The 14,847-nt window shown below is 46.4% G+C and overlaps 2 protein-coding genes across 4 annotated transcripts in view; one reads left to right on the plus strand and one right to left on the minus strand.

Annotated features, from left to right (window-relative positions):
- The first annotated feature begins 862 nt into the window (after positions 1-862).
- CUNH6orf62 (chromosome unknown C6orf62 homolog) lies at positions 863-9,257 on the plus strand. 2 transcript variants are annotated; one of them, XM_008847096.3, is made up of 5 exons: positions 863-1,504; positions 2,784-2,960; positions 3,729-3,851; positions 6,153-6,287; positions 7,968-9,257. In XM_008847096.3, the coding sequence occupies exons 1-5, from the start codon at positions 1,376-1,378 to the stop codon at positions 8,091-8,093; spliced, it is 690 nt and encodes a 229-aa protein (XP_008845318.1). In that variant the 5' UTR covers positions 863-1,375; the 3' UTR covers positions 8,094-9,257. The 2 variants fall into 2 exon arrangements, with proteins under 2 accessions (XP_008845318.1, XP_029426259.1); XM_029570399.1 differs by lacking the exon at positions 7,968-9,257 and adding an exon at positions 6,534-6,706 and having other exon boundaries at positions 1,255-1,504.
- The window catches only part of Acot13 (acyl-CoA thioesterase 13), a 20,772-nt gene continuing 12,757 nt past the window's right edge, over positions 6,833-14,847 (minus strand). The window contains exons 3-4 of one of the 2 annotated variants that reach the window (XM_029570400.1): positions 12,066-12,262; positions 6,833-6,965 (exon numbers count right to left, since the gene is read on the minus strand). In XM_029570400.1, the coding sequence (XP_029426260.1) occupies positions 12,106-12,262 (157 nt within the window). In that variant the 3' untranslated portion in view covers positions 6,833-6,965; positions 12,066-12,105. Of the gene's footprint in view, positions 6,966-8,206; positions 8,467-12,065; positions 12,263-14,847 lie in introns of those variants that run through there. The other variant, XM_008847094.3, reaches the window with a different exon arrangement.

Here is a 14,847-nt window from a genome sequence, read left to right on the forward strand (position 1 = left end):
CCGGCCTCCGCGCCCCTGGACATGGGCTGCTGACGGACGGCCGGAGCGCACCCCTGATCCGTCCTGCTTCCGGGAGGGTGGGCGGGCGTCCCGTAGTGTCACTCTTTCTAACACGGCTGTCCTCTCTCCCCCCCACCCGCCTCCCCACGCTCCCTCCTCCCGCCGCCTCCACCCGGGCGGGCATGGTGTCCACGGTGCCATGAGTGAGAGCCCGAGTGATTCCGAGTCTCCCTTGGTGCGAGTGAGTCGCTGCCGCTGAAGGCGGGGTGGGGTGGGGACCCGGGCCCGGCCTGGGACGTGGGCGCACCCGCTCCTGGCCCCAACCATGCTCGCCCCAAGATAGTGGCCTCCCCTCCATCCCGAACCCGAGCCGGGCCAGACTCGCCGCGGAGGGCTCCCGGGGAATGTAGACTCGCCGCAGGGCGAGGGTGCAGGGCCGGTGTAGCTGGCCGCGGAGCCGAGTGCGTCCCCCGTCGGTCCCCCTCCTCGGCCGCCATGGTTCTCCTTGGCAGCAGCGTTGGCAGCCGCCTGAGGGTGAAGACGTGGGTGATGGGGAAGTGGGTAGTGACTCCGCTGTTTCTTCTCATGGCTCCTCTGGGCACCAGCTGTCCGCCCCCGGCACGCACTGTAGTTGATGGCAGGGACGCCCTGAACCTCGCCCCTTCCTCGTCTGCCGAGTTTGCACCTTTCTCTTTGCTCACCACCAAGTGTAATCAATAACAAGCACCGACAGTACATAGCAGTAGTGAAATCTGAAATAACTAAGAGTTAATTAGCTGCCCCAGCCATGGGTCTGGCGGGGTAAAGTCCAACTGGGTATTTCAGTTTCATTCACCGACCCTGTTTTGGTGGTTTTATTTTGTTTTTGTTTTCTGCATTTGGGGAGCAACATCCCACTCCCCTCCCTTTTCCTTTCCTTTCATTCCTTTTTTAAAAAGGGGGAAAATCCGGATGGATTTCAAGGATTGGACTGGTGTCAGCTGTGTTTATCGCACACCTAAATCCTGATGATAGGGTTTTCGTTTCCTCCTCAAATCCTTTTATTTTGGCAGTTAAGCCTAATGTGTTTTCCAGAAAGTTAGTTCAAGTCTTTTCTCCTCTTTCTTTCCTTCCCTCCCACCCCCTTTTCCCATCTAACCGTAAATATTATTGTCCAAACATGCCTGGGCAGCAGTCTTTCTTTCTTGACCCTGTGATATGACAGTCTGCTAATATTGCCAGAAAGTGCAGTGTCGGGAGTTACAGTTGTGATTTTAGCTATTCAATCATATTAGCAGGAAAAAATGACTTGTTTCTGTTGTACTTGAGTCTTAAGAAAAAGTGCCCATAGTTTAGTGACAATTTCCAAAGGCTTTAGTACCACCTGTATTTCAAAATGGGGGACCCAAACTCCCGGAAGAAACAAGCTCTGAACAGACTCCGTGCTCAGCTTAGAAAGAAAAAAGAATCTCTAGCTGACCAGTTTGACTTCAAGATGTATATTGCCTTTGTGTTCAAGGAGAAGGTAATTTAACGTTCTTAGCACATGTGATTTTTGTGTCTATTAAGTTATAGTTCCAGTGCTGTATGAACATTAGGTTTGAGTGTGTGGAGAAAGTGTACTTGTTGCTCACGCCTAAGGGTGACTAGAGTCCTGTCTGTGGAGGTGAAGTGGGAGGCCACTCCGGATTGATTTTGAGATGCTAGATTCTGAGGGCCTAGAGTCTGCACAGAGCAGTCGGGGCAGTTTTCTGCAGCATCAGTAGGGTGATGGGTGCTGGGTGACGGGGTGCCTGTTACATTGGCATCCAGTGTCTGTATGCTAAACAGCCTGCTTTGTCAAACCTTACATATTTAATGAAATAGAAGACAGTTCAAGTTTTAGGAGCAATTAAATACTGAAATGGTTAATTTTTGCTTAGAACTTTTAATTTAGAAAAGTGACCTACAGAGGAAGTTTTAATTTTTTGGACTTAGTCTAGTTCCACAGTTAAATGTGAAGTAATTATGTAAAAGTGAAGGGCATACGTTGGAGACAGTGTCTGCAGTTTCCAATGGGCATCTTCTGAAATCACCAAAGGCTGACAGACTGGGCTATGAACACAGGGTGTGATGTTGGCTTCTCGACTAAACGTGAGATGTGCGTGAAGTGTGACCTCAGTCCACATCTGTGCACATTGGGGTTTTCCAGGATGTCACCTCACTTCAAGTTTCTGTGTTTAAGAACCTTCAGTGTTGGAAAGTGGTTTCAGAGCAGTTTGTGCTGAAGTGATTACTCAAAGTGGGTAATTCCAAGGATGATCTAGTTTTCACATTTTTAGTGTGTCCTTGCTTTTTTTTTTTTTTTGGACTGCAAAATTGGTAAAACCAGATTAATTTAGTTAAAGGGAACTGCTGTTTGGTTCTGAACCCAAGGTCCAAGTGGTGTGAGGAGCGGTCTGGTGGTTCACAGTGGCCTGCAGTATGCTGTACAATTGTCTAACATTGCTCAGAAGGGGCTGTATCCTCAACTGGCCCTGAATGATTTGTGCTCTGTAGGACAGAGTTTTATGAGCAATATTGGTAATGAGCACTTGATCATAACGAATTGGGAAGCAATTTAGTGCACTTGTTTTTTCCTTTCAAAGACTGACAACTCTAGTCAGAATATCTAGAAGAACAATGGAACTTTTTCAGGAATAAAAGAATTTGTCTGAGTACTTGTGCTTTTTAAACTGATGAGATTTTAATGTAGTTGTACATAGAAGTAGCCAGTTAAGTGAAATTTTGTGTCAACACTACCTCACTGAACTCCTCTCTTTTAGAAGAAGAAGTCAGCACTCTTTGAAGTGTCTGAGGTTATACCAGTCATGACAAACAATTATGAAGAAAATATTCTGAAAGGTGTGCGGGATTCCAGCTATTCCTTGGAGAGTTCCATAGAGCTTCTGCAGAAGGATGTGGTGCAGCTCCATGCTCCTCGGTACCAGTCTATGAGAAGGGTGAGTTTTGTCGGAGTCTGGAGGTGTGTTTGTAGGAGTTAGAGCTTGCGATTTTCCCACTGGAAATGGGTCTTGGTGCTCAAGCTGCACTGAGTTGGAAAATGAAGCTTTGCCTCAGTGTTCTTGGCTAGATGAATCTAGAGGCGCCATCCATCGTCCCAGGTGTATGGGTTTCTGTTTCTTGGAGTTCTTCTTTTGAGGAGAGTGCCAACGTCTCCGTTATGAAAACCTACCGTGAGAATACAGGGCTGCCGTCAGAACTCGGCAGTACACGGAAAGTTAATCTGGAGCAAACTTGAACTGCATCCTGGTCTGGAAGAGACGTCTTAACGTGTGGAGATAGATGTGGGCTGTCTTAGTGGGGACAAGATGGAGAGAAGCTGTTTTCCTGTCAACACATGAAATAGCCTTTCAGCTGTAGTAAGATAGTGATTCACATGAGACATTCTGGGAACCTTTGCTGAGTCCATTCTGAGTTTGAAAAGTGGAAGCACAGGCGCCGGTGGCAACATTAGCTTTAGCTGGAATTGAACCATGACAGTGGAAGGTGTGAGGAGCATGGGGCTGAACGCCTGTGTAGGGGGAGAAATGAGTATCAGCAGGAGCATGTAGATTGTGTGCAGTCTTAGGACTGTCGCCCTGAAGATGGCAACGCCAGGCGGTGGCCTCAGTTGAGGCCCTGCTTCTGCAGCACATCCTTTACTTCCTGCCTTTTGTTCCCACTTTGTTTCTTGAAAATTAAAAAAAAAATTTGTTGTCATTTTCTAGGACGTAATTGGCTGTACTCAGGAGATGGATTTCATGCTTTGGCCTCGGAATGATATTGAGAAAATTGTCTGTCTCCTGTTTTCTAGGTGGAAGGAATCTGACGAGCCTTTTAGGCCTGTTCAGGTACTGTGTGACTATACTGGGCTCTGTAGCCAGTGAGAACACCTGTAGCGGGTATAGCGGGTGTAACGTGAGGGAGCCTTTGGGAGCACCTTCCAGTAGGTGTAAGTCCTAAATCCTTCCTGTCTCTGAACACTGATGGACAAGAAGTGGCACGAGGACTAGAGTCTTGTGATGATTCTGGTTCTGTCTAGTGCATCTTTGAAATTGGGGCCAGAGCAAATCTTTTAGGGTGGACATTTGATTTATAAAGGGAGATCCTGCCAGGAGTGGTAGTGCATGCACGCCTTTGATCTCAGGACGCCAGAGGCAGAGGCAGGTGGCTCTCTGAGTTCAAGGTCAGCTGGGGCTACAGGGAGACCCTGTCTCAAAAAGACGAAAAAAAAAAGTAAGATTAAAAATAATCACGATGAAAGCTTACGCTTACTTTAACTTACTCAGAAGTTCCGTGAAGGAGCTGCAGCACCTGTGGGTGGTCTGGGTCTGGGTAGTAGCTGCCGATTGTACATTGCACCCGCCCTGCATGATAACGGCACTCGTTTCATCCCCTGAAGTCATTGGTTTATCATTTTAAAATGTATTTTAGTTATTTTAATTTTATGTGTATGAGTGTATTGCCTGCATTTATATAAGTACACCTGTGTCATGCAGTGCCCTTGGAGGCCAGAAGGATGTGTTGGATCCCCTAGAACTGGAGTTGCAGACAGTTGTTAACTGCCATGTGGGTGCTGGGAATTAACCCAGGTCCTCTACAAGAGCAGCCAGTGCTCTTAACTTCTGAGCCATCTCCTCAGCCTCCCCCACCCCCTAAGTAATTTAAAGCAGTCATTCCCTCCATTATATATCCTATGGGGATTGGTTCCAGGGTCTCTGTATATGTTTGGGTTACATAAAATGGTGTAGTATGTACATAGAACCTCCTGTATACTTACCTATTCTATTTTGTTTAATTTATTTTACTTGATATCATTTTATTTTTGGTCTTTTTGAGACAAGGTCTCCCTGTAGCCCCAGCTGGCTTTGATTGAACAGAGCTCTGCCTGCCTCTGCCTCCCACTCTGGAGTGCTGAGACTAAAGGCTTGAGCTACCACACCCGCTGGCAGTGCGTGCTTATCTTAGATTTCTTCTTATACCTGATGCAGTAATGGCTGTGTACATAGCGCTCTGCACTGTTGTGTTGGCAATAGCAGCAGAAAGTCCACGCTTACTCAGTAGCGATACAGATCTTACTGCTCTCGTACCTTTCCTCTGGGAGTAGTTGAGCTGCCAGAAGAAAAAAATATTTTTTTATGTGTATGCATGTGTTGCCTGCATGTATGTAAGTGCACCCTTGCAGTGCCCAGAGGAAGGCCTTGAATCCCCTGTAACTGGAGTTACATATAGCTATCTGTTGTGTGGGTGCTGGGATTCGAACCCCAGTCTTCTGCAGGAGCAGCCATTACTCTTACCACTGAGCCAGCTCTCCAGCCCCAAAATCTTGATACTTTTGAATCTTAGTACACCTATAATGAGATTTTACACAGTCCTGAATAAAGCCTGTAAATAAGAAATCCTTTACAGGAAGTACTGGGAGGTGCTAGGCAACAGGGTTTTGCTCTTTTCCACCCCATCCCTCCCCTGATGTAGCTGCTGTTTGGTGTCCTGACCCTGTCTCTAAAGAGTTCCTTTAGATCTTGCTTGGTGTGGACCACTCCCTCCCCAGAAGGGCCAGTAGGAGAGAGTTGAAGTGCCATAGAGTTAGTTAATACGGCGGCCTTTTCCATCTCTTGGATTCCTGGCTGTTTGTAGTGGGGCACCGTATTGGCTGTTGGGCTTATAAGAAAAGTTAGTGTGTATATACCTTACATATATTAGGTACATATGTCTAATATATATACTTACATACACATTGCATAAGGAGTTACAACATGTTGGAGTGCTGTCCAGTAGAGCCTTCTGCAATGAAGGAAATGTCTACATTTCAGTAAGTTGTTAAGACAGTAGCGAGTATCCAGGTGTCATTTGAACATCGAAATGTAGCTAGTTTACTGAGGTCTGACTTTTTGTTTGTCTTTGAGACTGGGTCTCCCTGTAGCCCCAGCCTGCTTCTGCTGAGATTAAAGGTGTGTGCCATCATGGCCCTCGACTTTTTTGTTTTTTGAGACAGTTCTGGGTCTATCCCTGGCTGGCCTGGCAAGAACTTTATTTTTGTTGTTGCCTTTTTAAATGAACTGGACAGGGCAGACAGTGTACATATGGAAACAGAGGATGGCTAGGTGTGTAGTATAATTGTTGTTACATAAAACGTTTGTATTTGTAATTAGGCCAAATTTGAGTTTCATCACGGTGACTATGAAAAACAGTTTCTGCATGTGCTGAGCCGCAAGGACAAGACAGGAATTGTTGTCAACAACCCTAACCAGTCCGTGTTTCTCTTCATTGACAGACAGCATTTACAGGTAAGAAGTTTTCGAAAACTCATTTGGGGCTGATGTGAAATTAAGTATGAGTCTTAGTCCTCACTGTAGAAGTTCCCAAACTTTGTTCCACATGAACACTTCTGGGGAGCAGAAAGTCCTCATGTGATGAGGATACAGTGTTTGAAAAACACTGACATAGACAGTGTGTGTGTGTGTGGAAAAACACTGACATAGACTGTGTGTGTGTGTGTGTGTGTCCGTGTCCGTGTCCGTGTGTGTCCTCAGGCACTGTTTGCCTTGGTTTTATGAGACAGTGTCTCTCAGTTGCCTGCAACTCCTGAAGTAGGCCCGGCTGGCTGGCCAGCAAGCCCCAGGATCTGCTGCCTGCCCCCCAGTGGTATGCAGCCCACCTAGGCCCTGTTGCTCAGCTGGGCAAGCGCTGTCCCGAGTGAACTGCCGACGCAGCCATCTCGGAGGCTTTCTAATAAGAGTCTGAAGCACGAGGCACATCTCTGCAGCAACCCCACACTGCTGCCTGGAAATCCCAGCAGATGTTCTGCAGGAAAAATTGAGGCGGAGAGGAAGAGGTATGCTAGGGCTGTAGGTGTTTTCCCAGAGCAAGCTCATGTCCGAGGTGGAGGGTCTCTCAGACAGAGACACTTGTGAGGAGGTCAGAGGACAACGCAGGAATTCAGATTTGGCATCAGATCCCCCGAACTGAAAAAAAATCATAGGCCATTGTTAGCCACCATGTGGGTGCTGGGATTTGAACCCTTGGGGTAACGAGGAAGTGCTGCCCCCCCGGGGAGGCTAGATTACAGGCAGGAGACACAGAACTCGGTCTACAGCTCTTTATTCCAAGTCTCAGTGACCCAGTCCCCGCTCTAGCCCCAAGTCTGCTTCTAGCTCCAAATATTGAGAGAAGACTAGGACATTTATACCATGGGGGTAGTGGTAAAAGCTTTGGCTGTTAGGTACTTTGTGAGACATTGTATTTACATATGGAAGTGGGTTTCTGCCAGACTGCTGTCTGCCTGAAAAATCACAGGAAAGCATGGTATTCCTAAAACCAGAGGCCATGTTTATGTTATGGCATTTGTGGCGGGCACTTCAAAAGGAGAGTCAGGAAAGATGCCAGGAAGGCACCCTGCTATGAAAGGAGCCCCAGCACATAATCCTGAGCTGCATGAGCTGTCCGGACGTGAAGGGGCTTCTACTTTGCATAACAGAGGTCCCCAACATTGGCCTTCTCCAAGAGTAGCCCGTGCCATTTACCGCTGGGCCATGGCTCCAGCCCTTTCACTGCTTTCTAATTTTGCCTCTCAGCTTCTAATCGATCTGTTTGACTTCCCCAACATGCTCTCTTAGTTCTGCACAACATTCTTGATGCTTTCATTTCAGAAGCATTTCTACTCTGCCTGCCTGTTTTCCCTCAAATCTTGTATGCCAGGATCATAATAAGGACCACAGTTTGATCACAGGTTTTGTTTGTTACGTTTTGTTTCATATGATCTTTTTGAGTAGTCTTCCTGTAAACCCCAGCTGCCTTGGAACTCATGATGGGAACCAGGCTGGCCTCCATCTCCCAGAGATCTGCCTGCCTCTGCTGGGATCAAAGGTGTGCAACCACCACACTGGGCTTTATCACAGGTTCTTAATAGTGAGAAGTTGACAATGATTTTAAACTGCTTATAGTATTAATTTTTTTCTTCCTTCTAGACTCCAAAAAACAAAGCTGCCATCTTCAAGTTATGCAGCATCTGCCTCTACCTGCCACAGGAGCAGCTCACCCACTGGGCAGTCGGCACGGTTGAGGATCACCTCCGTCCTTACATGCCAGAGTAAGCACGAGCACCGAGCAGCCAACGGAGAAGACCAGGGACGCAGCCGTTTTCTTTTGTTTTCTTACCACTTTTCTTTCAGAGTTTAAAGAAAATGGACTCATACACAGAACACTATGCATTTTGAAACCTGTTCATCCTGGATTTATTTTAATCATTTGTATCTCAGAACTTAAAAAAAATAATTAGATGTCTTCTGCACAGACTGTGAAAGAAGGTGCTTTGCAGATTGCTGCATTGCATCGGCATCTTACTGAAATGTGAATGAAGGACAATTGTACACTGCAATGCTAATGTATCCGAAGGCACAGGCGATGCTTGGTGCTGGTGGTCTTCACATTTGTGCTGGTTTTTGCCTCTGACATCTGCCATCAGTACTGAGGGTGAGAAGTGAATGTAACAGGTATAAGTAGCATTTAAAACTTAGAGCTTTGCTGTAATCACCGTTGTTCAGAGCACTGTCAGATTCATTCTGATGACCAGAAGTGGTTGTTTAAAACGAAGACAACCACAGGAAAGAAATCTTAAATGAAAAAGCATCTCATTGGAGGCTTCCCTGCCTCATATGCACTGGGCCATGTCTGTTTTCTCGGTACTCAGAAGGACATGTATTTCCCCGAGCTCTTTCCCTCAGTTGCTGTTCTGAAGTGCTCTGCTGTGTGCAGATGCATTGTACATGTTAGAGCAGAGCCGGAGTCTGGGGTGGCCGGAGCAGCTGCACAGCCACAGGCAGAGGGAGGACGGTGGTTTTGGTTTGGGGTTTTTTTGGTGTTAGAAATTTTACTTACAAAGAAAAAATTCCAGAGAGTTGTGCAGAAATACTGATTTCTACACCCTCCTAAAAGAAAAGGCGTGAGTGTTTGAATAGAAAAAGGTCTAAAAGTGGGGTCTTAAATTGTAACAGTCGCGTTTGGGGCAGAGCTCACTCGTGCAGTGAACGGGAAGACGACTGTAGCCTTTTTGTTTTCTGGTTTTCTTTTTTCTTTTAAATGAAGAAAAGCTTTGCTTAAGGGTTGCATACTTTATTGGAGCAAATCTGAATGATCCTCCTTTGGAGTAAAACTAGTGCTTACTGGTTTCCATTTGTATTTAGCTCTGGTTGGAATTTGAAAAAAATGAACCTAAATAAAATAGGAGACAGCTTCCTGGTGATTCAGGTGAGCACAGAGCTTGAAGTGGTCACTTCTTACACTGGTTCTGGTCACTGCAGAGGCTACTTTACTAACCAGCACATCCAGAAGGGCCGGCACCTACTTGGGAGTCTACATCTGGTCAGCTTTCAGTCAGCAGTTTCCTGCCCTGTCCCTTGATTCAGGGAAAAAGGAAAAAAATAACCTTTTTTTTTTTTTTTTTTGAGACAGGGTCTCTGTAGCCCCAGCTGACCAGGAAATCACTGTGTAGACCAGGCAGGCCTTGAACTTAGAAAGATCCTCCTGCCTCTGCCTCCCAAGTGCTGGGACTAAGGGTGTGCTCCACCACGCACGGCATGAACCAATTCTTAATGTGAAAAGGCATTTTCACATGTTCTGACTAGTTAAAAGTTAGAATCAGTTTGAAATAACATTTTGAATGTTGACGGTCAGGCACTCTTCCTCCAGAGTAGAAGTAGATGTACAGGAACTGCTGTGCACAAGCTCACTTAGAGGCTCTGCCTCTGGAGCCTAGTTTTTTGTTTAATGTATGTGATGAGTGCATGGGAGGGAGCCTGTGTGCAGTGCCAGAGCTACTATGTGGGTGCTGGGAGCTGAACCCCAACCCCTGCAAGAGAGGCTCATGTTCTTAGCTGCTGAGCCCATTGAGTAGCCATTGTATCAGGAAACGGGAATGTTGGCGGGGGTGAGGCAGAATGTGTTCCTGTGTAAGGGACATGTTTTCATTCTCATCTATGTTTTCTGAACAATTTGTTTTATATGTTGTAATTTAACCTCAAGTACTTTGGGCCAACTTTCCTTGTGGTCACCAGTCGAGGTGGCTGTACCACCATTTCCAGCTCAGAACACAACCCCCTTTACCACCCATATTCTTATTTTGTCTACACTTGGAAATACGGGGCCTCTGGGCTGGAGAGAAGGCTCAGCGGTTAAGAACACTGGCTGTTCTTGTAGAAGACCCAGGTTTGAATCTCAGCACCCACATGGCAGCTAACAACTGTCCTTAACTCCAGTTCCAGGGGGTCCGACAGCCTCTTCTGTCCTCTGTGGGCATTGCATGACACGTACGCACCTACCTACATGCAGGCAATATACATAAAAATAACAAAATATTAAAGACAAAATAGGCTCGTTGAAACTTCTCCAGTGAGTCCTTGACTAGAGTTCCTTGCTGTTCATGTTGCATCACTGACATTTGGGGACACAGGCCAACTTTTCATAGGAGCCTATTGGTTGTGCATTTGTGTCTGTTAATGGCTAATGCCCAGAAGCACTCCATCAGCTCCTGAATGTTCCCTTCTGTTTCTGTACTACGTACTATTCGGAAGTTCGCAAGTACCCTTTTTCATGAGTCAGACCAAACCAGACTTAATGACAGTCGTAAATGGAGATGTTCCAGATTACCTCGCCACACACGTCAACATCCTGTGAGCTTTGTCACATTTATTGACCATCAAAGCACTGTGCTATTGAGATGTCCCCACTGTGCATAATTTGCTTTTTAAAATGAGTATGAGTTATTTTAAGTGTGCTTGTCAGTCATGCAATGCCTGACAAAATCAGAAGAGGGTGTTGGATCCCCTGGAACTACAGTTAGCCGCCATGTGGGTGCTGGGAATCAAACCCAGGTCCTCTGCAAGAGCAGCCAGTGCTTAACTGCTGAGCCTCTCCCTAGTCCTAGCTTTCCTTGAGCACTTCACAGCTTTCAGCCCTGGAACTAGCTGTTCTTCCCAAGGGGAAGTGATAGAAATCAAGGTCTGGGTTTTCCTGCCTGCCCACTGCTAACTAAGGAGTCTACAGACCCGGCTCCTAATGTAGACCAAAAGCCAGCTTTTAACTGAGTGTTTCCACTCTAGTCTTGAAGTGTTCACTGGAATGGATTTAGAAATCGGGGTCCTGAACTTTCTAGACCTTTGAGAGGTGCACTGTGCTGTGAACCTTGTCTCAGTACTGGGTTATCTGGAAGGGCACATAGTGTTCTCTCCCTTTACACAGAAGATGCCAGGCCCAGACCTGTGATGAGTTAACTGGATTCGGGCCACTTAGTATCACAAATGTGCTGTGCTTCAGACTTAACTCTGGGGCATGTGGCACATGCAAGCCCTTTACTTTTCCAGTATATGGCTGTGTTCATCTATTTGGAAGTTTCATAATGGTCTCGAATAAAGGAAATGGGAAAGTGACGTAGCATTTTAGAGCTGGAAAAGCCCTAAAATCATTCAGGATCGGTGACTGCTATGGTCCAGAGGCCTGTGCCCCTGAAACTTGTCCCCTAAAGTGATGGCTTAGAAGGTCAGGTCCTCAGGGAAGTGTTCCATTAGAGACAACAGGGCACTCTGCCCCCTACCTCTCAAAGTGAGGGTGCAGCAAAAAATGCAACATGTGAAGGTGACCTCTTTCTGTTGCTTACAAGGTGTCCAGTCTATAGCATCTCAGCACAACCTGGACATGGACACCTGTCAGTTTCCACCTCTCCTTTGGCCCGATACTGACTTGAATTTTGGAGACTCTCACAGTGGTAGTGCTATCCTCTTTGCTTTACCTGTTTTCAAAACACAGAGCTAAAAACTGGCTAGGCAAGGTGCACAAACCTGTAACCCCACTGCGCAGGGAGCTGAAGCAGGAGGGTCTGAGTTCAAGGCCACCCTACGTGCTGCAAAGCCGGACTCAAAAACTAGTTCTTTAACTACCATGACCATGGTTAAAACGGAGGATGCGGCAAATGGAAAAGACATTCCACCTTTGCCCCACTGGGTTTCCTCGTTTCTTTTCCCCAAAGATAGTACTTAGTTACTTTTGCTCATTTATTTCAGAAAGGTGCTCACATCAACTTGCTGTTGGTTTCCTCGGGCCTTCCTGGCCGCCTCAGTTTCCCAGGTGTTTTGTGTGTCTGCCTTGTGCTATTATTTTCCCGGTGGCCTTACTGGTCAGATCCACGGAGGCAAATGCGAGTGTTCTCCCTTGTTTCAGGACGTGTGCTGTGATCAGTATTTCTTCTCCTATCTTAGCAGGTGACATGTACCTTGAAGAAAATACATAGCGGTAAGTGATTTTTGAAATGGAAAGTGGACATTGAACTGCCTTCCTATGTAACTTTCTTTAACCTAACCATAGTTTAGAATAACCGACAAGCTTTTGGTTTTCTCAGATCCAAATGGCTGGTCCTGATGAAGCTCTACCTGACTCCGTCCTGCATTTACACCCTTCATGGAAGCATGGGATTTCTTGCCTTTCCCCCACTTTAGATTTCCCATTTCATATTAACTCAGGGCTGCCGGAAAATGACCTCTAGCCTCCACCTCCCCTGCTTAACTTCCAAGGTAAAGGGTCTCTTGATGTCTAGACCTTGTCATGTCTGTACACTTTTCTTGACTCTAAGGTGACAATCCAATGAGCACAAGGAGTGAATGTGGGTCCTTTCCATCCTGGTAGTGCACTGCATAGACAGTTGTCCCTGGGTACCCATGAGGACTGGTTTACACCTTCACACCAAATCGTAGTTGCTCAGGTTCCTTCTGTTGTGCACATAGCCCATGCAAATCCTGCTGTGTGCATCTCTAGATACTCATCCAGTGCAATATGAACAGTATACAGATAGTACTGGGCATGGTTCAGAAGTGATGATGGTAGGGGAAAATAAACCCGGCACAGATGCAATTAAAATAGTTTGCTTTGGCGGTTGGACTTATGGATACAGAAGGCTAGCTACATGTTTTTTTACACTTCACATGCAATTATAATCATATTGCTTTTAATTGTTCCTCTAGTTAAACTAGAATCGGGGAGCTGGGTGTAGTGGTGCCTTAACCCAGCACTTCGAAGGTGGAGGGAAGAAGATCAGTAGTTCAGTGAGGTCATCGTCATCTACACAGTGAGTTTGAGATCAGCCCTGTATCAAAAAACAAACAAAATTCACTGTTTTAAACGGAAATAATTTCCGAGCTGGGTGTGGTGGTGCATGCCTGTAGTCCCAGCACTTGGGAGGCAGAGGCAGGCGGATCTCTTTGAGTTCAAGGCCAGCCTGGTCTACGTAGTGAGTTCTAGGACAGCTGGGGCTACAGGGAGACCCTGCTTCAAAAAAACAAAAAAAATTAATTTCCTTATAGTCTATTTTTATCTGCTTTTTATAAAGCAAAGGGTTTTTAAAGGTACGTATTTTTTCCAAATTCAGACTGGTTTGCATCCTAGAGGTGCATAGAGGAAAATTGGACTTGCTGGGTATGGTGATATACACCTGTAATCCCAGCACTTGGGAGTTGGAGGTAGGACTATCAGGAGTTCAAGTCCAGCTTCACTCAGGAAGTTTAAAGCCACCCAAAATTTGAGCCTGGTGTGGTGGCACTCACCTTTAATCCCAGCACTTGGGAGGCAGAGGCAGGGAGATCACTGTCTATGGCAGACATGCTCAGTCTGTGTAATGTAGACCTTAGGGTAGGACTGGGCACACAGAGCTCAGCTGTGGAATGCTTACATGGCATGTATGAGGCCCTCAGTTCACTGCCTAGTACAGCAAAAATACGAACAACCCAAAGGACTGTGCAGGGTAGAGCAAGTGGCATGTTCAATGACTGGAATACTCCTTTAGTTTGGATTTTCTATAACCTCTGAGACCATGCTCTACTACATCCTGGACTATTCAGGAGGATGATTACTGAGGTTCAGGCAGTGCTTGGGGTGGACGGTACTTAAGGCAACACATACTTTGAAAAGGCAAAACAATGCTTGATTTATTAGAAATTGTTGCAAGAGCTGCAGGACAAGAAGGCGGCCGGCTCAGGAGCTTTCTGTCTGTTTTATTTTACTAGTTTTAAAGATTAAAACAAATTTGTGATGGTTTGTTCACATGACTGTGTGCCTGTAGAAACCAGAAGGCGTGTGGTCCCCTGAACTCGTTATAGGTGGTTGGGAGCCTTCCAGTGTGTGTCGGAAGAGCAGCGAGCACTCAGCTAGGGAGCCTTCTCTCCAGCCTTCTGCCCATTTAGACCAGAGCCTTGTGGGCCTCAAGTGGCCCATTCTCACCACAGAGGACAAGGCCTGTGGAAGCCTCCTGAGCAGTCTCCTCTGGCCAGCCCGCCTCATTTTCTGGTTTTGTCCTGTGATTTGTTTACCATGCTATCGATTTATCCAATACTGAAGAGGAATTGTTCCATTCTCTTTTTTATTGAAATTCTCTCACTATGTAGCTGGCCTTGAAGACCCTCTTGCTTCAGCCTTCAAATACTGGGATTCCAGGCATGAGCCCCCATGCCTGCTTTTGAAATTCAAGTTTCCACACTTTGGAAAAGTGATGTCTGCAGCCATGTTTGTAACAGTGAGTGACAGGCTGAGGGTGACAGGCTGAGGTCTGGGGCATGCTCTGCCCCTCATCCCATCATTGGACCCCACAGAGATGACCATAGTCACAGGAGAGACCAGAATCCCCAGTTCCCAGCACCCATATGGTGACTTAAAAACCGTCTGAAATTTCAGTTCCAGGAGATCTGATGCCCTCTTCTGGCCTCTATGGGAATTGCATGCATGAGTGCATTTAGTTATATGTGGGCAAAGCACTCATACACCAAAAATACACACACACACACACACACACACACACACACACACACACAC

Source organism: Nannospalax galili, unplaced genomic scaffold (genome assembly GCF_000622305.1).
Source record: "Nannospalax galili isolate Female #2095 unplaced genomic scaffold, S.galili_v1.0 scaffold503, whole genome shotgun sequence".
NCBI classification, from domain to species: domain Eukaryota; kingdom Metazoa; phylum Chordata; class Mammalia; order Rodentia; family Spalacidae; genus Nannospalax; species Nannospalax galili.

Bases quoted from the DNA above. Each gene is read 5' to 3' on its own strand.
- CUNH6orf62 (XM_008847096.3), top strand. From the start codon at position 1,376: ATGGGGGACCCAAACTCCCGGAAGAAACAAGCTCTGAACAGACTCCGT. The intron at 1,505-2,783 runs GTAATTTAACGT...CCTCTCTTTTAG, and splicing joins CCTTTGTGTTCAAGGAGAAG to AAGAAGAAGTCAGCACTCTT. The intron at 3,852-6,152 runs GTACTGTGTGAC...ATTTGTAATTAG, and splicing joins AGCCTTTTAGGCCTGTTCAG to GCCAAATTTGAGTTTCATCA.